At 45.6% G+C, this 24,468-nt stretch overlaps 1 protein-coding gene across 3 annotated transcripts in view; it reads right to left on the bottom strand.

Annotated features, from left to right (window-relative positions):
* The window catches only part of CTBP2 (C-terminal binding protein 2), a 131,513-nt gene that overhangs the window by 48,237 nt on the left and 58,808 nt on the right, over positions 1 to 24,468 (bottom strand). For 2 of the 3 annotated variants that reach the window (XM_054277104.1, XM_054277105.1), the window contains exon 2: positions 5,664 to 5,822. In XM_054277104.1, the coding sequence (XP_054133079.1) occupies positions 5,664 to 5,721 (58 nt within the window). In that variant the 5' untranslated portion in view covers positions 5,722 to 5,822. Of the gene's footprint in view, positions 1 to 5,663; positions 5,823 to 10,766; positions 10,789 to 24,468 lie in introns of those variants that run through there. The other variant, XM_054277106.1, reaches the window with a different exon arrangement.

Below are 24,468 nucleotides of genomic sequence, written 5' to 3'. Positions count from 1 at the left end.
GATAATTAAGAACATTACTTTGCACTGGTAAAAAGAGGTGTAAAATCCAGCTTTTGTATAAATTTGAAATGATTTTCTGAAACCTTCATAAAAGCCAAAGACTTAATTTTGGAAAAGCAAAACATCAGGAGCATCCAGACAGATCTTCAGTGGGCATAAATCAGCACAGGGTGCAGTGGCAGAAGATCTGACAAGCTAATACTGCTTTTTCTCTAGGCTAAATGTGGTAAGCAACCCTTCTTTAAAAGCCTGATAGTTGATGTGCTTTGAGGTGGAAACTTAAAAAAAAAATATAAAAAGCTTTATTGTGGGGGGGAAATCCTTGTACTGCGTTTTATATTCATGGAACAAAGAAACTCAAATCCACTAGATAAAAAAGGTCTACATTTATTCTAAATAAGTCACTTTTACTCAGGACAAGCAGTTTCTTCCGTCCTTGATATCATCTTTAACTCATTGTTTCTCATCAAATGTCTAGTGGTGATAAGGATTTCCTGAGATAATAAGATTCTATTTCTAAGCAGTAAAAATAAGTATTATCAGATGCTACTCAGTGTGCAAATTTGCAAGAATGGAAGAAAATTTCTCCACCCAAATATCAAACGTGTTCATTTTTGCTACTGTTACATTATACAAAGCAGCAAGAATTGGAGGCAGCCACTTTCCACAGCTGTGGTTTTAATGTGTATTTTCCCTTTTGGTTCCAGGAGCAAGGTTCCTCTATTTTTTAGCACGAGTGAACTGTGGCTGTTGAATGAGAACCTATTCCATAGTCTGCTGTTAGTGGTGTGTGAGCCCAGACCTCAGGGACACATTGTTCAAATACTCCTGAAAAACCAGAAATATCACAGGTCTTCAGGGGCACTTCTGTGGAGAGTTAATGTGGGGGTTTTTTTAACAAAAAGAAAGCGCACAATAAGCAATAATTGACATTCTAATTATTAAGTCCATTTCAATGGAGGATAAATGAAATAAAGAAGTAAAAAGCACCCTGCCATAGATTCAGGTAGGTACCAGAGTACCTACCATTACATAGTATACTTATTCAAATATTACTGGATATGGTCTGCACTGACTTCTGCCACACGGGGACGAGTGGAATACAAAATCCCAACCTCCCTGGGCAGCCCCTTCACCCACCCTATAATCCCATGATCCCAGCTGGACAGTGTGTCATGGGAAGGTGCCTATTCAAGGTTTGCAAAACAAATTATTGCATCAAGGACTCAGACCCACCCAAGAGGCTCCAGTAACCATGGTGGGGTCACATTCCCACAGGCAAACAAGGATTTGTGGAGAGTCACGGCCACACACAGATACTACAGTGGCTGGAAGGTAAATCCATGAGCAATTCCCACAGAAGTATCACCACAGAAACCTCAGCTGAAGAGGACACCAGGGTGCCACTCAGAATGTAAGGCAGCAAGTCAAAAAGCCAGAGACTGGTGCATTAAGCACTGAAAAGTATTATGTGACTGTGCTGGCATTTATCAGCCATCAGACATATCAAAGGATCTGAAAGAAAACAAAGAATATGGATGGCTTGTCTGCCCTGCAAACAGCTCTATTTTGCAAAGTACAGACAACTTTGGTGGCACAAACTGACACGTAAGGACATGATTTCCCACTGGATAATGACAAATCCTGGAGCAAAAACTGTCAGAAAATGTCTGGCTTTGCTTGGCCTTGCTATTATTTTTTCACTTTGCTTCCTGCTCATCTCAGGGCTGCCACTTTTGAGGCATGTGTTGAAGGCTGAACTGACTCATATATGTGAGTGCAAGCTCTGACCTCTAAAGCCAGGCTTGGCCATGCCATGGCACTGGTGTTGAAGACAGGCTAGCAGAGCTGCAGGGGTCTGGGGCAGAGGCAGCACTTGGGATCATCATTCAGGGGTGTTGGGAAACCCATGTTCTACACACAGACAAGGTGCTGCCATCCTGCATCCAGGATGTGCCACCACTGCTGCCTTTTGACACAGCAAGGAAATGACACAGTGCCAGAGCACCTTCTCCCCTGCCTGCTCCCAGAGACACAACCAGCAGCTGTGCATGGGCTGCTCTCACTCCCTGCTTACCTCCTGGAGCTGTTTAATATTTGTTTAACCACACTGACAGAGGCACAGGATAAAGATCAGCTGAGCAAGCAGCAAAAATGATGCTGCAAGTAATTTCCTTGCCCAGGAATGCTGTGGAGTCCCATGGGAGGGATGGATGCCATGCACCAGGAGTGCCATGGTCTTCTGAGTGTGGGGTTTCCTGGAGGCACTGTCAGACACCTTGTTCTGCCACAGGTAGCAAAGAAAAAAATCACATCTAATCTCTCTGTTGTTGTTTCCTAAATGAAAGGCAGGTGAGCTTCTGCCCTGAGGGCTTTTGCTGCCATTTCTCTGAAAGGCTGGAAATGCACCAGGTTTGGGAATGAGCCCACTCCTACACACAGCAACTTGGCTGCACAATTCAGGCCCTTTTTATCCCAGGCAGAGCAGGCAGGTCTGGCAGCTGCACATCCATGGCTGCAGGACTGTGCCTGAGCTTTGTTTCACACACAGCAAAGCCAACATCCCTCCCTCTCCATCTCCCACCCCAACACGGCTCCACAGTTTTTGTTGGAGCTCTTTTTTTGGTTTTTTTCATTCACCCTGAGGTAAAAAACAGTCATGGAAAGAAAATTTCAGCTTGAACAAATGTTAAATGTGGCAAAATCACAAGCTCATGGGAACAGGACCCAAAAGAGGGGCTGCTGGACAAGTTTGACTCCTCACAGCACCAGCGGCTCCACCTCTAAAGCATACTTTGACCCACTATGGAATAAGACACAATTCCACAAACAGGAATTATGTAAACCACTCTGCATATATTATTTGCAAAAGCCCCAGCCATTCAATGGGTCCATCCCACCACCCATATGGATCCAATTACAGAAGAGGCACCCAAAGTCTCTGGGACAAGCAGAAGAGAAAGAAATGGGTAAGCCAAGACCACTGTGAGCACAGTCCAACTTCACTCCATTCGGGTGGGCATCACCAACCCACTTAATTGCTGACAGACTATTCAAAATGTCTTTGCTGCAGGCTGCTGCCCTGAAATTCCTTTATCCCCCCCCAAGTCTGGACATTCATGCCACCCATATTCCCTTACAGATCAAAATCTGTGACCTGGTTAAAAAGTTCATATCTTCAAACCAGCCTGCTCAGAGCAAAAAGTAATACTGTCACACAAAGATGTCATAAATAAATACTTAAAAAACCAAAACCAGAGGAGCTGGTGAAGCTGAGCCATGCACTGAGACTGCACAGCTCCTCTCTTTGGAAGACTCATAAACCTGCCTGTAAAGGCTGTGAACTGGCTTTTTAAACTATACCACCTCTTTGCATGGCTTGGATTATTTTTCCACGCCAGATGTACGTTTAACAGAGTAATACAAACACTGCAACTCCTTAATAAACTCTTTTAATGCCCCGACAGTTTGTAAGGCATTTCCTTTAACATATGTCTGGTTATGGTTTCAGCAAGCCTGCAGGAAGAAGAAGAATCTGTCAGGCAGTTTGGACAGTGATTACAACATGTAGCCCGAGGATATTTCACCTCCAGACCTGCCACCATCCTGCTGCATGGAATAAAGTCCATTCCCAGCAAACTCTGCAAGGCTTTGTGTGGGGAACAGTAAAAGGGATGGTATATGCAACTTGAGGAAAAGCACAGAAATCCACCTCTGTGTTGCCAGACATTTAGTCTTTCATCAGGTAAATGCAGCTTTGTATGCCATTCACATTTAAAGGGAAAAGCTTCTTAAGTGCTTCCACAGAACAGGAAATCGTTAAAAGCAGCTATTTTGGACCACATTGCCCTAAGCTTGATGGAGCAATAGATTCTTCTCACTGAACACAATTCTGTTTGCAAAGACTCCTCCATCTGCTGAACTAGTTCCCTAATTTCTCATCGTCTTTCACTGATTATTCAATATACCTCTCCAGAAAAATGATAATTTTTTTTCAAAGTGTGTTTTTACAGCAGCTGGGATGGCCCCTTTCAGTGCTTTTCTATACTATAATCCAAGATTAGGAGCCTATAGCAAAAATAGCCATCAGAGAGGCCAGTAGAGTATTCAGCTGTCCTACAAATCTAGTATTTTAGCAAATCCAAAGCTTTTTGCATTTCTCAAGGTAATTTTTACAATGTTTCTCACACTCAGCCCTTGTCTGTTGCTTCCAAATACAACACAGCAGTGTCTCCCATCATTTCCATCAAATTACAAACCCAGTGGCAAATGACAAAGTATACTTAAAAAAGTTATGTCTCCTGCACATTTACAGATTAGAAAATAATATCTTTTGACCAAGAAAGAAGGAAAAAAACCTCATATATCAGAGAAAAATAATCTAAACTTCAATCACATCTAAAGCTCCGTTAGCAGGTTTGTCGTACGATCCTTTTGAATTTCTTGTACACTCAGCAAGTAGATCTGATGGTAAACATCAAACCAGAAAGGCAGCTTTTGAAAATCCAGGCTCAGCTGATAGAACTCTTTTAAGTCAAGTTCAAAGTAAGTTTTGAAGATGAGATAGTGTGCTACACCTGAGCGTTTATGACATTCAGTAGGAGAAAGAGGCAACTCCACACTGCAGCATACCCTGGATTTGCAGCATACCCTCCTAACTCCTCTCCTCTTTGTCTCCCCCTTTTCAAAATCAACAGAGCAAAATTAAAAGAGATAAGTAATTTATGATGAGTTTAAAACAGCAGCAATGTAGAGTAAGCAATAACACAGAAAAGTCAAGGCAAAATCCACCCTTGTCCTGCTGATCAGTGTTTCACACTGAAACTCCACAAAGCCCCACACATTTCGTTTAAACGGGTGCAGCACAACTCCCCTATGAGCTCTGTGCTTTCTTCCACCACCAAATCTTATTTCACCTCGCTGGCATTAAAGTAATACTGCAAATTGTTACCCTGCAGGCCACTATCCATCTCCTTAAGAGCAGCTGAACACTGGAACTCCTGAAGAGATGTGAGATATTCCCCCTAAAATAACACTCCGCTCTGCACTTATTGCTGATGGCAGAACTTGCTTGAGTGTTGGAGAATTACTGGAGTGTACACCAAAAAGTCAGAGCTTGCTTGCCACCACTTGATTTCTGCCATAAGTAACGTAACACCATGTGAGCTGCAATAGCAAATGTTTCCTAAAAACTTTTTTTGCTGGAAAATTACTCTAGAAGGTAAAAGTCACCTGTGCTGAGACACTGTAAGACACCATCAATGAAGAATTGCAGCAAACCTGCCTGACCCACACACAGTGACCAAATAAAAGCTGCTACAACAACGTGCTCAAAACCAAAAGAACAACAACTCTTACATTTTCCATCATTTTCTTACAGGATAACAGTAAATATGTTTTAAATTGGGATGGACCAAATTGTTTTAGTGGAAATTAGGATAAGAGGAAGTGACTTGGTAATTAAGCAAAAATCTTATTCACAGGACTACACATGACTTCCAAGTGAGTAACCAGAGCAGTGTGAATTTATTCTGAGCTTACAGAGAGGACAGGGAATCCAGCCCTGGATTCGGATCTCTTTATGCCTAAGTACTGAAAGACACAAGGAAAAATTAGATATTCTACCCTAATCATGTATCAGAAAAATGGAAGCACACTCTTACCTTCACAAATTCTGTCCAGTCGCTGCCGCTTGACTTTGTGTTTATCCACAAGTGCCATTCTTGATGGGATTTTGCAACTTTCTGACTCAAAAAGCACAGCAGTCCCCCAGGAGCTTAGGAGAACTCACAGGAATCGGCGTGCATACCGCCACTGTGGATCTGCAGACAAAGAGAGCACTGGTAAGGGTTGTTCACTTCCCATCCCTGCAAGAGCTCAAGGCCTGGGTGGATAGGGCTCAAAACCTGGGATAGTGGAGGGTGCCCCTGCCCTCAGCAGGGATGGAACAAATGGGCTTTAAGGCCCCTTCCAGCCCAAACCAGTGTCAGATTTCCAGCACACCAGGTGAGATCTGCCTGCGCCCAGCAGCAGAGCAGGTTTTGGAAAAGGACAGCTCTGAGCTTGCACCCCACAAGTCACACATCTGGCACCACAACTCAGTCTCTTTGTCCTCCCCAAGATTCAGAAAACCAGCCTTGCACACAAGAACTGCCAAAGCCCTGCATGGGCTTCCCAGTTTTATTTCTGACTGAAAAATCTATTCCTAGTGGATAAAATCAATGAGGTTATTTTGTAGGCTCACAGATGCTGAAAGATTCTTAGAGTATATAAAACAGGGGAAGTAGTTCTTGCTCTGCCAGTACTCTCATACACGAAACACTTTCATATTTAAACCTTGCCCTGTAAAAGTCATCAATGAACCTTGAATTTACAAGAAGACCTTGATGTATATTCCAGCTGTCACCACAGCCTGTCCTTGCCCTCATACTTGAAGGGCCAGCCTTAAGCTTTGGGTGCTGTTTCTAGTGCACACATTTTCAATGCCAGGGAGATAAAATCATCCATGAAGCCACGTGTGTAGATTGAAAGAAATGCTCTCCAAAGAGACAGCAGCTAAAGGTTTTCTGCATTTTGGTGGCACAGAGGAAGACCCTTAATGGATACTTTGAGGTCTGACATGTTTTGCTCCTACACAGAGCCAAAGATTTGTTTAATCCCTGAACACTGACCTGACTCAGCTGCAGCCTCTGAATGTGCTGTTGGGGTACTTCTACCAGGTTTAATTTTTTGATGTAAAACCCAGGTGAGAGTTTTTCAAAGCAAGCTCCACAACAGCATTCACGAATCAAGACATGGAAGAAGAGACCTCATGCTGACAACTGAATTCCAACAATCCAACATAACACACGCTAACATTTTATGCAACTGCTGATTCAAAATCCTCTTTTGTATTTTAAGGTGAAGACAGATGACCCTGGTAACAGCTACAAACCTTCCCAAAGAGGGATCCTGCTCAAGAAAAAGGCCTTTGCACCCCCAGCCATCCACCACTCACTGCAAGGCACCAAAAGAACAGAATTAGTGTAAATCTGTGATTTCTAGAGGCAAAGCAAAGCATCACCACATTTCCAGAAGCTTTGCATGGAAAGGAGGGGAAGAGGAAGGCAGAAATGAGTGCAAGCACAGCAAGAAACCCTCTCCTGAGTAGCCATCTCTATCACCCTGTGGAGTCCCAACCTCTCTGCCTGAATACAGTAGAGTGGTTTAAAAAATTGATAAAAATTCTGAAAAGCCAGCAGTAAGCACAAACCTGGCACCATTCATTCAAACTGAGCCTCAAACAGCTGCTCTCCACCAGGTGAATTTTCACACTGCAGCATCTGCAAACAAAATTTTTGTGACAAACCAAAAAAACAACCAGTTCACGAAATGCAGGACAGAAGAGAAGACACCACACCAGAAAATCCAGGTTGATGCCCAGAAGTTCACCTTGGGCAGTGCTTGTAACCTGCAGTTTTGCTTCCCCTTGTGCAAGAAGCAATAGCAACACTTAACTCATCCTCTGGAGCACACTGGCAGGTTCACATGGCCCAGTCAAGCATTTCTACTTTGCATTTTATTCTCTTGTACCGCCACTGGCTCTCTTAAAAACACTCCAACAACTTCCCAGCAAACCCAGTTAACCAGTGCAGTAGGCTGAGGATGAGAGGGGTAAAGGCTCTAACAAAGCTGCTGCACTCTGGGATGACAATTTCATGGAGATTATTGTTATTATTATAAATGGTTATCAATTATGCATCACATTGATAGTTAATTTCCAAAAGGAAAGGCCTCGTGTCGGTACAGCTGAATTCCAACTAAGGATGATCGGCGATTTCCTGGTAGTTAATGGCCAATTTCCCAGCAGCACAACTGCAGCATAATCACTGAGATTTATAGCAATAATTAATTGATTTTTTTAAAACATAGGGATGCTAAAGAGCACGATTCCCACTCATATTAAAAATTAATGCAGCATTCTAGGAGATGCAGAAAACTTCCATTCCAGAGGCAGATGCTTGGTACAGTCAAAATATTTCATGCAACAAAAATTAAGCTGTTAGTGTAGCTAAAGCCCAAGTTGCTAGTGGCATTTCCATGATCAACATTTACAGGCACACACAAGATTTTTTACCTCTATTACATCCCATTCCACTTCCAGGGAGACATACCAGGTTATAAAAAAAAAATCACATCAGAAGAGTATTTTGTTCTGAAAACACTCAAATGGTTCATTATGTTGGGGCTGCAACTCCTTCCCCCTTTACTTCCCCAAACAAAACCAATTTGCAAAGTGTACTTAATTCTGACAGAGTGCATTTTCTGATGGACGAATGCGTCCATTAAAGTTTTTTTTTCCCCAGCCATCTCAATTCCCTGCATTACTCCCTGGAGGAAAACTTCCTACAAAAGAAACTAGTAACAATCAGAGAAATTACTGCTCATCAGAGTCCCACACAGCTTAATGTAATGCCCATGAATGAGCTCCTTCCTAATGACATGAACTGCCCCATCTTTGTCTGACAGGTGTCCTTGGTGGTACCAGCCAGCAATAAAAGCCCAGCTCAGATAACGTATTGAAAATGTGGCAGGAGCTGCTGAGCAGATTTGGCAGGGGTGGATAAAATGGGGAAAAGCAGATGTGTGGGGCACAGAAACAAGAGGATATTCCCCAGCCTTTGCATGAGGCTGTAATTAAGAAAGCAGTTCTTGCATTTGTGGGATGGAAGATGCAATTAGTTGTGCACCCAACTTCAATCTTTCCCCAATGGATTCTACAGCCAGCCCAAGCTCAAAACAATCCCAGGGCTAAATGTCCCCCACAATAAAATAAACACAATCAGACTTGGCAGAACAAAAATCATGGTCAGCAATTAAAAGACAAGAAAACCTCATTGTCTAAGGAAATTTGAGAGGAAGAGGCACACGCACAAAAATTGTACTTCATCCTCAGCAAGATTAGGAAACAAGTGAAGTGATTTACATACAGTAATTGCATGGTCTGTGTTAGCCTCCAACAGTGTCTTTCAAAATGTAAATTTTCTTGAAAACCCTTGGACGCGATGATAGCCCATAGCTATTTATTTATTTAAGGCAGGAATTTACTTAAATACAACACTTGAGGAAAAAACCCCAATTCTGAAGTAACACATTTAAATAGCTTCTAAATACTGCCTCTTAAAGAGCACAATCCATGAGCCAGAAAATGAGAGCAGAGAAAGCTGTATTAGGGCTTTTTTTATCCTCACTTTTGATGGAAAATTAAAAGAAATAAAGGTGATCTTCCAAAATAAGATGCATGGTTAGATAAAAGTAAGAGAAAAGTGATTTCATGAAGAACATCTTGTCTTCTAAGCTCTTTCTCAACTCACTCTTTGGTATCATCTTTTTATGGCACATGAGGTAGGACAGGAACATAAATATCAATCACAGAAGGGTTTGGGTTGGAAGGGACCTTAAAGATGAATCAGTGCCACCCCCTGCCATGGGCAGGGACACCTTCCACTATCCTGGGTCATCCAACCTGGCCTTGGACACTTCCAGGGATGGAACATCCACAGCTTCTCTGGGCAGCCTGTGCCGGTGAGCAACATCTGTTTCAGAGCATCCATCACAGGCACTGTCACCAAACCACCCAGCACCTGGCAGGGGATTGAGATTTGCCCTTTCCACTGCTCCAGACACAACATCTCACACAGTCCCTGTCTGTGCACAGCCTTGGGAAAGCAGGATGGTGTCCCCTACACCCTGTTCTGTGACAAACCAACTGACTGCATTTTCTACCCTCTATGAAATACAGCAGCAACAAAGTGGAGAGTCTCTACTACAGAAAAATACCAGCCCCACAAACTGCAAAAGGTCCAATTTCCAAACAGCAAAGAACAAATTCCATCCTTCTTTCCTCACATCTACACTGGGTTTTCACATGTACAATTCCTTTCCTCAACAAGTGCAAATGTTTTGATGGTACTGCAGGGTATTTCCTGGGCTCTCAGGAAAAGAGAGGTTTCTGGAGAAGGTTTAGTACTCCTGATTACTGCAGAATGTCAGTCCTCTCAGCTGGAAGCAGAGCAGGATGCCCAAGCAGAATTGTTGAATTCAGGATCTGCTGATGCCACAGGCAGCTCTGCCTGTATCCTCCTTTGTGTAAGGCCCAGTTTTTCACAGCTCAACCACACTTGAATTGAGATCTGAAGGCAAGAACAGCCCTCAGAGCTGTGAACTGCCCCAGCCCTGCCTCAGCATCCCTGTGTGCTCACTATCCTGAGCTCTGGCCATCCCCACTGCTCAGTTTCAGCTGCCTGGGGAGGGCAGGAGGGGCAGTGCAAGAAAGGCAAGGCAGGGAAAAGAAAGCAGGAGCCACGCAGAGATAATGACAGGGGAGGGAAGGGACAAAGGAGACGGCACAATGCAGGAGGAGCACTTGGAGAACACTCTGCCATCCCTCAGTGCAATGCCCTGCTCAGCCCCCATCACCTGCCTCTCCCTCCCGGACTGCAGGGGAGGAGGGAAGCACGGAAGGGAAGGGACAGACACACAGACAGACAGACAGCACAGTCCTGCTGGGGATGGGTTTTTGGGATATCATCTTTTAAAGCACAATGAGACAACTCAGGAAGCTCACAGTGTTAAGACACCATTAAACCAAATAGCCCAGTAGGAACCAAAACCAGATTAAACATTTATACAAATAGTGAGAACAAACATGGAATTTCATTACCCAAAATAGGTTGGTTTTTTTTTTTTTTTTTTTAATAATGTCTCAGAGATAAAAACCCTCTCACCTAGGAAGAGGAATCACAGAGTTCCTATGGGGCCAGGGTTTGACTTCTCCCACTCCACTAAACACTCAGCCATCATATGTGAAATAGGATGCTAGAGGGAAAAAAAAAAGGCTTTTTCTCATTTTTTCTCAGGAGAACTACCCTGGCTGTAAATCACACCTTGGGTTTGGATGGGGTAGAGTTAATTTTCTTCATGGTAACTGGTGTGGGGTGCTGGTTTGGCTTTGCACTGGAAACAGGGTTCATAATCCAGGGATGTTTTTTGTTACTGCTGAGCAGGGCTTACACTGAGTCAAGGCCTCTGCTTCTTGTACTGCCCCACCAGTGAGGGGGCTGGGGGGACACAAGGAACTGGGTCATCCCAGCTGACCCAGGGATATCCCAGACCATGAGGTGTCATGCTCAGCATGTAGAGTGAGGAAGAGGAAGCAAGAGGGGGATGCTTGGAGTGCTGGCGCTTCCAAAGTCACGACTATGCATGATGCAGCCCTGCTATCCTGGGCATGACTGAACACCTGCCCGCCCATGGGAGGAGGGGAGCGAATTCCCTGTTTTGCTTTGCTTGCATGCAGGGCTCTTGCTTTCCCTATTAAAGTGCCTTCATCACAACCCACGAGTTTTCTCACTCTTATGCTTCCGATTCTCTCTCCCATCCCTTGGGAGGGAGGGAGTGACTGCATGGGACTGAGCTGCCAGCTGGGATTAAACCTCAACACCCTCCCAGCAGTCTGCAACCCCCCCAGACCATCATCATCCTCAAAACAGTGAGGGCAGGACTCCTGCTATGAAGCCATTATTAATTAGGTTTAATGTTTTTAGCAGTTATTATGATTTTGCTGCCACAGAGCGTTGGGTGATGTTCTGTGTTAAGGCTTCCCTGTGGGAATGCCTGGATGCTGCTGGGGCGGCAGGAAGAAGAATAATTATTTGTCCAGCTTCTTTTCCAGCCCAGAAACCTAACAATCCTTCAACTGCCTGCCTGGTGCCTTCCCCCAAAACCTGCTGGGGAAGGTGCACTCCCTGGATGCAGGGAAAACAGGGAGGCAGCAGGTTAAACATGTTCATGGAGAGCCAGCATTCCCACGTGAGCACCTGCTGGTGGCACACAAAGGACTCTTCCACTCCTCATCACACAGAAAAGGTGAATAACACCCTGTACGAGCCTTGTGCTGAAGAAGTGGTAACAATTTTGAGGAACCTGCTATTATATGAGTGAACAAAATGTACCATAATGGCATATGAGCCTGCACATCTGCTGCTAAATTAAACACGCTACATAATGATGCAGACCACATCTTAAAACACTATGCAACGAGATACAGACTCTGCCAAAATAATGAGGCTTCAAAGATGACACAGAGAGCCTGATCCTTTATCCCTTACAGACCCTGAAAGACACAGTAATTATTCCTCAGCAGTTCTACTCCATCAAAGCTACTTGTTGACTCAGGAGAAGAATCACAATTATATACAGGTGCCCTTCAAAGGGAAAAAAAACATATGGGTTTGCAGCATTTTTCTTTCTCTCCATCTTAATGATGTGTAAAGCACTAGAAAGGTTTTTGTTTGGAACTGGATTTTTTAGAAAAGTTTCTGTGAGAATCATGTGTCAGGCTACAAATTCCTCTCCAGACTGGGTTCTCAGCAGCCAGACAGATATTATGAAGATCAATTGAAATGACAGTATTCAAGTTGCCTCAATAGCCATGGTACAAAAAAGAAGGGAGTGAGACATCCCTTTTATTTTCAACTTCTTTTACCTGTTTCAATTTTCAACATTAGTGATTTGCTCTTGACTTTGAGAAAAGAAGATCCAGATAATGCTCCCTTGTCAAGTACTAACAGCCCTCCACAGGTCCTCTGTGAGCTTTCAAGCAAAACTAGGAAATACCAGAACTGGCACTCCTTTCATTCCTAAAGCCGAAATACAAACAAGCAACCCCAACAGACAGCAAGAAAATTGCTTTAAAGAAAATAACTGTCATCTCTCTTTCTGGCACCAGAAGTGAAGCAGGTCGATGTTCTGCCTACCCTGCACCAACAGCCTTCAGAGGCTGGTGGTGGGCAAAACAATAACCAGGAGCTGAACCCCAATTATCCACTTAGCTTTGAGAGGGCCTAATCTATTTGCTAATTAATCATGGGCCTCCTTCAACCTCTCTTATCTTGTTTTTCTAAGTATCTGACGCTGATAACATGCACACGGATCTTGCTGAAGCAGGTAAAGGGCTGGAAAACTACCCTTAAGTTTTCAAATGAAATCAGAGGAAAAGATACATAAATAATTTTACATTCTCCAGGGATCCCTGCCATACTGGAAAATAAAATCTCATTCTGTGTTTTACCAAAATTCCTAAATTACAAAGTACTGACTTGCACAAATCACAAAGATCAATGCTGGAAAAAGGTGAACCTTCACTGTTTGCACATCTGGATAAGCAAAAGCTCTTCTCTACTCAAGCCATTAATTGCTCCTGTACCAAAAGCAGCACAGCAGATTAGAAATCCTGAGAAAAATGAGTATTTGCTGGTTTGTTGGATGAGTTATGCAGTTACTTGTCCATTAGAGGGCATTTTATACTGCGGAGTGAAGCGCCGGCAGCTTGGGAACAGCATCACTAACCCCATCTGGAGCTGCTGGAGAACAGTTTCTGTCGACTCTCATTTAGTAATTGCCACTTTTCAACCTTTCCATATGCTGCATATAGATGAGCAAGCAAGAGCAAGGACAAGAAGAAAATAAGATGAAACAGCTATGAAAAAAGTCCTGCTTAAATAAATCCTTTGGTGTGCAGCTATTGTTGCTTCCAAGGTTTGGTTTTGTTCAGTTCACTTCTTTCCTCCCCAGCTATACCACAGCAAACTTCATCCTTTTCACTCTCACAAATAGCACTTTATGTTTTAAATTGTGAACATGATTAACAGAGAACAACTGCAAACTGTGCCGTGGCATCATTACCCATCACTGGAGCGAGATGGGAGAGCTCATCCATCTCTGGAGCTGAACAAAGGCAAACCCAGCTTCCTCAGTGCCAAGAGGCAGGACATGGCCACTTACCTTCAGATGTGTCCTTCTGGTGACTACTAATACTGCTAAATGTGAACTGTAAATTGCTTTCAGCTTCTGCTGGCTAGGGAACCACACAAAGCCACCCCCTCCCCTGCTCCAGTGGTTTTCCTCTCCCCATATAAATGCAAATCAAATTAGGAAAGAGGCAGATATCTCGCTATACATCTCCAGATATACGTATGTTTGTAATCAGGGTGGCCAAACTTCCTGAGTATGAGCTGCATACCAAAATCTCCATGGGGCCAAGAGCCACATGTACCAAGAGCCAGCCTCTGTACCCCTTCCTGCCACACACATCCCATGCTCCTGTGAATCCCTGTGTTTCTCCCATCCCCACAATTCTGTGCTGCTGATCCCCCAAGCCCATCTTCCACTGTGATCTCGGGGTTTGCAGAGGCACCACAGCAGCACCCAGAGCTCCTGCCTTGTACGATGTGACTGAACATCTGCATGTAGCAAACACTCCTGCAATACTCACAAGTTACTCCTGAATTCCTCCTCAGCAGAAAGCTGAAAACAGCAAGAGCAGCAATAGAAATCTGAACCACCCCAGGATCAGCACACTCCCTCGGGAGCCCAAGCCAAAGTACCAAGACTACAACCAGGACCACTTCTCTCTGAGACTCTTGCAAGTCCTTGGCTCTGTATCACTACTCCTAATTAAAAGAAATAATGAAATAAGGATGAGGATATCCTTACAGGCAAAGCCATGGCACACTCAGTGTCCTGAGCTGTAACCAGGTGCTGCTGCATTGCATTACCTGACAAGGACATGAAGGCACCCACATCCCAGTCCTACAGATGTACAGGACACACAACTGGAGTGTCTCCAACTCTGGAATTCTAGCCTTCACTGCTAATTTCTTAATTCTTCCACAATCAGACAATTAAATATTACATGGACACCCATACATGCTGGGAAAAGATCACACCAGCCCACTTCTTCAAATCCCAGTTGAGGCCCAGAGGAGGAACCTTCAGCCCTGCAGGATATTCCACCATTCACCCAGAGGAAGAGCAAAGATGAAGCCCCTCGTGCCCCAGCAAACCAGGAGACTCAGCTTTCCTCCAGCACACTGAACTCCCCCACACATGGCACAAATGCAATCACTTTGAATCTTTGTCCTGGGATCTCTGCCTGAACTGGGAACAGTGAAAGACAGCAGTGACACTCTTCTGTCTCCAGGAAATCTTTGGAGTTATAGTTTGCCCTTATCTTAGCGCTTATATTTACAAGGCACTCTTACATAAAAAGCACTCATCTGCATTGACTTATTTAGCAACATGAAATAAAATAGCCTGAAGCTATTCATGTTGCTTAACGTACTTATTTTTTTAATGTAGACGATGCTCTGTGTAAAGGAATATTCAAAGGGGAAAACTGTGGTTTGTTTGTAACACTTATTACTATCACTGAAGAAAATATGTTCTAACAAGTCTCGGAAGGGGGAAACACGTGTAATACCTTTAACAGCTCAGCTAATTCATCTTCTGCTGCCCAACTGCTGGCAAAATCTCAAATGGAAACTCTCAGAATGGAAAAACCCCTTTCTCATGGTCTGAGACCTGTTCCCACTATACAATCTCTTCCACCGGAGTGAGTCCTGTTTGTTTTCAGCACACAGCAGCTTTACTCAACAAAAAAAAAGAGAGTTCAAGAGTTCAAGGCTACGTCTCCATTCAGGCGTACACCCACAATGAGAACCGGGCTCTCCAGCCAGCGCTGGAGGCATTCCTCTCCCTCCACCTACCCACAAAAGGGCCTTGTCTGAGGGAAATGAGGAAGGAAGGAAGGGGCAGGATGCAGAGACAGCAGAGAGGAGAAGAGCCCGGCCAGGTGTTGGGGCATCAAGCACCAAGGAGGGCTTGGATCATGAAATGGGTCAGCAGTGAGGATGGAGGGTGGCTTTTGGAGTAATCAAGGGTCTGAGGAGCCCCCAAGGATCTGCCATGCTCCAGACAATACTGAGCTCCACGGGGTCAAGCACAGGCACAGGCAGGATGGAAATGTGTGAGTGTTTCCATGAAGTCCCGTGGGAAAGAGCCCATCGGGATGCAGGGTGGCTCCAGGACGGCTCAACTGTGGAATGCTGCCTCCTCCTGCCCATCCCATCCCATCCCATCCCATCCCATCCCATCCCATCCCATCCCATCCCATCCCATCCCATCCCATCCTCTCCCTGCTGCTTTCAGCATCGCTCACACCGAGCCCAGGAAGAGAGAAGGAGAGAGCCAAGTGAGTAGAGACAGGTTTCGATAACAGCAATAAATAAGACTAAATAATTCTCCCACTACCAAGAGTACTCCCTGCAACCACCAGGTTTGCATCATCTACACATTTTTATTCCAAGCCTTGCCAGCTCCCTGTAGCAGGGCAATTTTGGGATTTAACAACACTCAGGTTACTGACCTAAATTCAGCCAGGCTCATCTGGAGCCATAACGGTCCATTGTGTGCCCAGGCCTGCTCAGGACTCCTTAATACACAGATTATTGATGCAATGAACTGTGACGGCTCCTATAGAGCTGTTAGGGTTTATTGTAGCAACACCTACTCGGGGTCCCTTTAATGCGCGGATCGGTGACACAATAGACAGAAACGGCCACGACTTGGGGATGCATTATCCCACGGATCACTGGCGTGACAGCCATGGCTCCAGCCTCCTGCCTCAGAGCAGCCAGCAGCAAATACACCCAAACCTCACGTTCCCAAATCTTGGGGAAGCTGGGAAGGATGGCAGAGAGGTACAGGACCTGACCTACCTACCTACAGTGCCCCCCTACCCACCCAAAACTCTGAGAGGTGGCATTTGCAGACAGAAATTTGCTACTGAAAATAAGGATTTATTATGAAAGCCCTGGTGGGATCAAACTTTTAGCAAGAGCAGCCACAGGCCTGCATTATAGATCAAGGCTAAAAATCCTGTCTGAGAAATACATGGAAATCAGCCAGAAAAAAATCAGCATCCAATTTTCAGCATTAAAAAAAAAAAAAAAAGTTATGTTCCAAGATAACGCGATGAAAGCAGGCACAAAAGGAAAGTGCTCAAATATCTGTATTTCTCTTTGTTTCTTAAAGAACAAAAATAACCTTACGAGGCTGAGAACTAAGTACTGTTTAAAGAAAGTCACTGGCACAGGGAGACCTGGGGCTGAGGAAAGGAAAATGAAGACATCACCACAAATCAAGTGTTTGCAGCCTCCTCACAAACATCAGCGAACAGTTCAAAAAGCTGCAGCTGGCTTTGCACTATCGCCTGCATCTTCCCCACCATTTACCAGGAGCTTTTTTTAACATCGGTGACACTTCACATTCAAAACTGCAGTTAAAAATAGACCATTGGTCCTCCCCTTTCAGCCCTGCAAATTCCCTCCCCTCCTCTCTGCCTCCCCACACACTCTCTGGTGCCTCCTTCCCCTCCTGCCCTGTTGTCAGCCACGGGGTGATGGAGGGGTGAGGGGGGCCCTGCCCAGCTGCAAGTCCCAGAGTCATGGAATCACAGAACAGTTTGGGTTGGAAGGGACCTTACACACTGGATAGCTCCAAACCCCAGAATCATGGAATCACAGAACAGTTTGGGTTGGAAGGGACCTTACACACTGGATAGCTCCAAACCCCAGAATCATGGAATCACAGAACAGTTTGGGTTGGAAGGGACCTTACACACTGGATAGCTCCAAACCCCACAATCATGGAATCACAGAACAGTTTGGGTTGGAAAGAACCTTACAAACTGGATAGCTCCAAACCTCACAATCAGGGCATCACAGAACAGTTTGGGTTGGAAAGAACCTTACAAACTTGATAGCTCCAAATCCCAGTATCAGGGCATCACAGAACAGTTTGGGTTGGAAAGAACCTTACAAACTTGATAGTTCCAAACCCCTTCCACTAGACCAGCTTGCTCCAAGCCCCATCCAACCTGCCTTTGAACACTTCCAGGATCCTCCCACTGCTCCCCAGGACCTCATCCGACCCTGGGAGCATGCCTCTCTCATTTCATCCCAGAGCTTGTAGCTTTATTTACAGGAATGAAGGCAATGGCTCTATTCTTGGTTTCCCCTCCCACCTGCTTGTGCAGAAGATGTGAGTCCAAGGCTTTAAAAAACAAAGCACCCAACACAATGTTTTCTCCCTGGCCTTAAACCCTGCAATCAGCAGATCAAATGTGAGTGTAGAGAAAGAAATTCCTTTGTTATCCATAGCCACTCAAACACTGAACCTTCAAAACCTCCTCAGGAAACAGGCCTGGGGAACGGCTGCTGCTACTACAAGGAGCCCAGCACAAGAGAGACTCGAAAATCAATATCCTTCACCCAACTTATCAAATTTACGGAGGACATTTATACAGTGTAATTAAATAGAAAAGAGATACAAATACAAAAGAGTATTTGCACGGCACTGAATAGCAATTGCATTATCTCTGGGACAGAGGACACTTTGACAAAAAGGAAGGAAAACACCATATATCAACTGAAGAAGCTGCAAGGAGCACAGGGAAGGTCTCTGCTCTCATAGCTCACAGAGAATGTACAGCACTTAAGTAGAGACAGCCACAAAATATACATCAGCACGTACACCTAAGGCATTTCTGCAGGTCCTGCTCAGTCAGCCAAAACGATGCTGTCAGAATTACACTGGTGATGGATATGGTCCAGTTGCCTCTCACACTCGTGTAGGGTCTCCAGCACATGTTGGGGCACTTCCCCCTCACTGCCGTGGCAGCAAAGCAGACGCTATTATGTTGCTTTTCAGCATATGAATGTACCACGTAAAATCAATTTTGCCCAGTAATCCACTTGGTAAGTCAGGGATGCTTTCCACAGCCAGCAGCTACCTCTGCAGACTGGCAAGATAAAATCTCTGCAAGGCTAAACCTGGGAAAGGCTGACTGTGGAAAAGGCAAACTAGATTATCTGACTATTTGTTAAACAATTCTTCTCACAAGGCTTGTGTTACAAGCTTTTTGTGAGGGCTCCTCACTTTCAGGTAGAGCCAGCTCTGGCTCCTCACTCCAGGTCCCTCTAGGAAGCACACTGCTGTGGATGGGACATCTCTCTTGCCATGGTGACCCTAAAATTCAGAATAGCCCAGTGTGGCACTGGACACACGCTCAGGGCTGGGGAACAAAAGGCAGGGGTGTTTGTGATTGCAGATCTGCTTCTACCTCAGCCTCAAAGGTGTCATCCTCAGGGTTGCCTTCAACAATTAGGCATTGCCTAATTACACTGACCAATAAAACCCAACGAACAAGATGGGCAGGATCCCTGCATGCTGCTCCCCCAACATCAGGTGCCATGAGGAGAATCCCAACCATCCCCTTCCCAATATCCTCATGGGGATGAGGGAGCATCAGGTTAAAGGCTTCTTTGTTGCCTCTCTTGGGTCTTCGTTCTTTAATGTGAATCACATTCCACTCTATTTTGAGCAATCCTTTATTAAAACTGCCTGTGAGTCATTTTCTCTAAACTTGAAACTCTAAAAATGGTAATGTTTGGGTAGTAGTCAGGAATTTTTAAGAATTTGCATTCTTCTCTTTTTGATTTAACAGGAAAAGGAGGGTAACCTGACTCACAGAGGGTTTGTTTCCCCTTGTCCTGCACAGAAATGCTGCTCTTGGATAGAATCACAACTCATGAAATAAAACTTCGGAACATCTTTCACCAAGTACAAACAAAGAGTACTGAAAAAACAAATACAAAACAAAATATCTCTTTAGAGAACGACAAAAAACCCAACAAGTGACAACCTGGGAGTATCTATCAACTTATGTTCAGTATGCTATTAAAAAAGAGTCTTTAAAGATAAATCTGTGAACTTTGGATTAACATACATCCCTTTCCAGATGCATAACACAATAACTGAAAATCATACTGCTAATTATTCATACCTCACATGTCCCCCAAAGGAAAGGTAAAGGAGACCAAAAGAATTATGAGGAAATTTTTCCCTGAGAGAGTGGGTGAGGCCCTGGCACAGGGTGCCCAGAGCAGCTGTGACTGCCGCTGGATACCTGGAAGTCTTCAAGGTTATATATCCAAGGGCTTGGAGCAGCCTGGGACAGTGGAAAGTGTCCCTGCCCATGCCTGGATGGGGTTTAAATTCTCTTCCAAACCAATGTAGGATTCTGTGATTTGCTCTCTGAACCCAGGACAAATTTTGCACTGCACAGCACAGCAAATAAACTGGCCCACACGCACCACACGGAGCTTTTTTCATCACAGAGACATCTCATCCTGCTTGATGACATCCCATGAGACACTACTGCCATGTCAGCTCTGGAAACAGGCTCTTCACCAACGGGGAAAGGTCCCCAAAGAATGGATGGCACACACACCAGTCAGCCTCCACATTTCCCTCCTCCATTACCTCACTGCAGAGCTTGCTCCCATGGTCTCCAGGCAGGACTGGCAGAAGAACACAGGCTCTGGCCAGGAAATCCACCAGAGAAATCACCTTTAAATGTCTCCTGGATGAACTAGGCATCTCTGATGCTCCTGGGCACAGAAGTCATGGCCAGACTTGCATGTTCCTAGGCCCTTGTCAGGAATGAGAGCTTAACTGCTCTTCCCACCACATTTGCATTCCAAATTGCTTCAACTCCTGCAGAGATCCCCACCCATCACCATCCACAGGTGGTGTGGGAGGGAGGAAGACACCATGGTAAAAAAGCAACACCAATGTGATCTCCAAGCAGGGCAGACCAGAATAGAGCAGAAATCCTCTTGATTCCCTTGGGCAGGAGCAAGACCCATGGGGAAGAGAGGAGAAGGCATCAGCGGGTCCTGGGATGGCTCCACACAGATGAAAGACCCAGCACTGCCATTCTTTCACTTTTTGAGCTTGGAGGGGATTCCAAGATTCCATTCATCCTGCTCAACCATCACAAACAGGGATAAAGGCGATGGAGTTACTGCTCCAGCCACGGGGTTTCAAATCCAACCTGTGCAAGGAATGCTAGGGAAAATGTTATAAAGGGAAACTCACTTCCCCCAGCTGCCTGATAGAGCCCATTACAGGAAACATCTGCCATCCTCCAGTGAGGACAAAAATCAGGAGGAAGTGCTTGGTCCATCCAGAGAAAAGAAAGTCAGAAATACTACATTTCTAATTAGGAGCACACAGGTCCTGCCCAAGGTAGGAGATCCACTTCTGCGCGCAGGTCTCAACAAAACAGTTTAAATAAGGAGTTTTATAGACTGCCGAGCATGAAAACGGCAGCAGCCCACTTGATGAGGTCAGGGACTGAAGTGGCCTATGGTACTTGTAAGAGAAAACATCTGTTGGTGTTAAAAGGTCAGCAGGAAATGAACACTATTTACTTTGTCCTTACTGGTTGGGCCACTGCTCCTCGAAAGAGAAGCACACATGGCTCAGCTTAGCGCTGTCCCCTCAACAGCCGTCCCACAGCTGCCCACCTTCAAGTCCCCCTGGTGCACCAGGAGCCCCCTGAGCAGCCCCTGTGAGGGGGACGAGGCTGTCCTTCCCCCTGGCAGACCCCAGGGAGCCTCCCTCCCTCCTCGTGGGAGGGAAAAGTCCTTCACACCGGCTCAGGAACAAGCTGTTAAAATAAATCCGTCAACATAAAAGCGAAAAAACAAGAAGTTTCTTCTGAAAAACAGGAAGCGTGAGGTACATAGCGGCTTAAAATAGCGCCCGCTCGATTTGTTGACAAAACACAAGTCCCAAGGGGTCATGACTTTCTGTAGGTTTTTATTTTTCCTGAGGGCTGCCAGGAGCACCTCTGTGGCTGCCTGAGGCTCTGGTGCCCTCGGCCGGGGCCTGGCACGGCTCCCTGTGCCTGCCCGGGAGGCCGATGGCCGCGGGCCCGGCCGCGCTTCCTGTGCGCGGCTTGGGGCTCCCACAGGAAACCCCGACGGAAAACGGCCCTCCTGCGAACCAGGGCTCACTCCAACAGGCAGAGACAGTGTTCAAGGCTGGCACACCCCCGATAAAGCTCAGTCTGAAGGTCTAAGTGTGTAGGACTAGTGCTGGTTGCAGACTTTCCTGGCCTTGCTCTTCACGCGTAGAAGAGCGCAAGGCCGGCCAGGCAGGACGAGCTGCTGGCATCTTAGGACAAGCCTAAAATGATAATGGTCTGATCCTGAGCCCTAGAGCCAACAAAAATTCCTAAACCAGGAATTTCAGGATGGCATCTTCTGCAGAACAGAGGAGGAAGGAAATTTTATGCTTCAGCATTCCGTCAAGGTTGTGTGATACTCTTCCATTCCTCAGTAACTCCCCAGATGGGGTTCTGCCTCTCCTTCCCCACAGTCACAAAACTATAGAGAGGTTTGGTTTAAAGGTCCTTAAAAATAACACAGCTCCACCCTTCCACACCTTCCAGGTTGCTTCGAACTCTGTCCAGCCTGGCCTTGGACACTTCCAGGGATCCAAGGGCAGCCACAGATTCTCTGGGCACCCTGTGCCAAGGCCTCAGCACCCTCACAGGGAACAATTCCTGCCCAACATCTGACGTACATCTCCCCTTTTTAGTTTAATACCATTCCCCTTTGTCCCATCCTGATTCAGTCTGCAGAGGTGGAAAGCAGCACCATTTTTTTGGTCTTATTTAAAATAAAACCTGAACCACATTAAAGCAAGAATAACCCTCTCAGATGATCCAGTGTAGACTAAAAGGACTGTACTGAAAAGCAGGATGAGATATCACCCCTTTCCACATCCCCTGGCCTACAGACCAAGGCTGCCTGTGAGCCCTGCCCACCTTCTCCTCACACACCACACCAGACACGACGGGGCCCCAATGGTGAATAGCTAATTATTGGCCCACATTAAATTATTTCTCAAATTAAGATTTGTGGGTTTTCCCCTCGCCTAACAATACGCCTTTGAGAGCAGCACTGCAAACACACTGGAGCAGGAGCAGCAGTGTAGCTCCATGTACAATTAGGCCAGCATGTGGATCTTATTGCTCCTAAGGACCCTCATTTGATTTCCCGCACCACCAACTGGTGAGAAGTTTTCAAGTCTATATAGAGAAGAATTAGATCACTCTTTGGGGTGGTCGCATCTGGGGTTGGAAAACCAGATGGAGCGCGTTTTCCCGAGCCCTTTGTAATTGAACCAGCACACCAAGTTGCTAGGGAGCAGGAGAACACAATCCCTGCTCTGGGGCAGCCCGCAGCAACGCCGCTGCCGCGGCTGCCAGCACTCGTAGGCACCATCTGAAGTGCCAGCAGGGAAAACGGTCACACAGGCTGGGGTTTGTACAATATCAATGTGAACATGGACCTACTGCAGGCAGGGAGGAGCTCAGGGACTCCTGAACATAAACATCTGCACCCATGGTCACAGAGTCACCAAAGGAACCCAGGAGATGAATTTCTTCAGCTCCCCAAAAATGCAAAGTTCTCAAGAGTAGGCTGAAGCTGGGGAATGAAGAGGAGAGTGCAGGAAGGAGCAATATGGAAGCTTCAGCATTTTAAAGCTGAGTGGGGACTGAGCCATGAACACTGCCCTTCCTGAGAACCAGGAAGGTGCATCTGACAGAGAACAGGATGGACATAAGGCTTTCCTAATCAAAACATGTTTTATTGACTGAAGTGAGAGATGGATGAAGTGGTTGCCTCCAAACCTTGACCAGCAGCAATGCACATACACACAGAGCTGCAGCATAACCACAGACTGGTTTGAGCTGGAAGGGACCTTAAAGCTCATCTCATTCCCACTCCCTGCCACTGTCCCAGGCTGCTCCAAGCCCTGCCCAGTGTGGCCTTGAACACTTCTAGGGATGAAGCAGCCACAGCTTCTCTGGGCTTCAAGTGTCTCACTACTCTCACAAGGAAGAATTTCTTACTACTACTTGATCTTATCCTGCCCTCTGTCAGTCTGAAGCCATTCCCCCTTGTCCTGTCATTCTGGGCCCTCACTCAAAGTCTCTCTCCAGCTCTCCTGGAGCACTTTCAGGTACTGGAAGGGACTCCAAGGTCTCCTCAGAGCCTTCTTCTCTTTAAGTTGAACAACACCAAAACAGAGGTGTCCCAAACGGCACAGTCTTTGCCAGGGAATGGCGATTTTAAAGACAAAAAATGCATCTATTTTTCCCAGTGCTTACCCATGTGCCACATTTTAAAACGTATGGGTTTAAAACCTCCTTATCAGCAGCTAACATGGAGCATGAGTCCCCAACATGCAGGAAGCATATGGATATCCTACTCTCCTTTCCTTTCCTGCCATTTATTTTCCTCCTTGGAACTCAGAACATGCAACAACAAAGTCACGAGTCAAACCATAAAAATGAGGTGGAATTTCTCCTTCAAATGCTGAGTCTGCAGCTGGAGGAGCAAGAGCAACCTACAGCTTCCCATGTGGCATCCCTGGGGCAGGGATGGTGAGGGAGGGCTGCTCTTCCTCCCTCTACCAAATATCCCCAAAGCACAGCGATTTAAAGATGAATTAGCCATTCCAGCCTAAGCAGAACACCTTTCAATATTTGTTTGGGATTTTTTCAGAAGGGAGCAACAAACACAAAAACAAATATATGTCCAGAGTCAGCACTGCACGACTCAAAAGCTACACAGATGAGTCACTTCTCATGAACATGGCCTGCATATAAACATTCACCTTGAAAATAATCCTGCAACACTGAACCAGGAGAGCAGGAGGGTGGTG

The sequence above is a fragment of the Melozone crissalis genome, unplaced genomic scaffold, assembly GCF_028551555.1.
Source record: "Melozone crissalis strain CALT ecotype California unplaced genomic scaffold, PUWL_Pcris_2 ptg000019l_1, whole genome shotgun sequence".
NCBI classification, from domain to species: Eukaryota; Metazoa; Chordata; class Aves; order Passeriformes; family Passerellidae; genus Melozone; species Melozone crissalis.
Note: the sequence above shows the minus strand (reverse complement) of the source record. Positions and strands in the feature narration are given on the sequence as shown.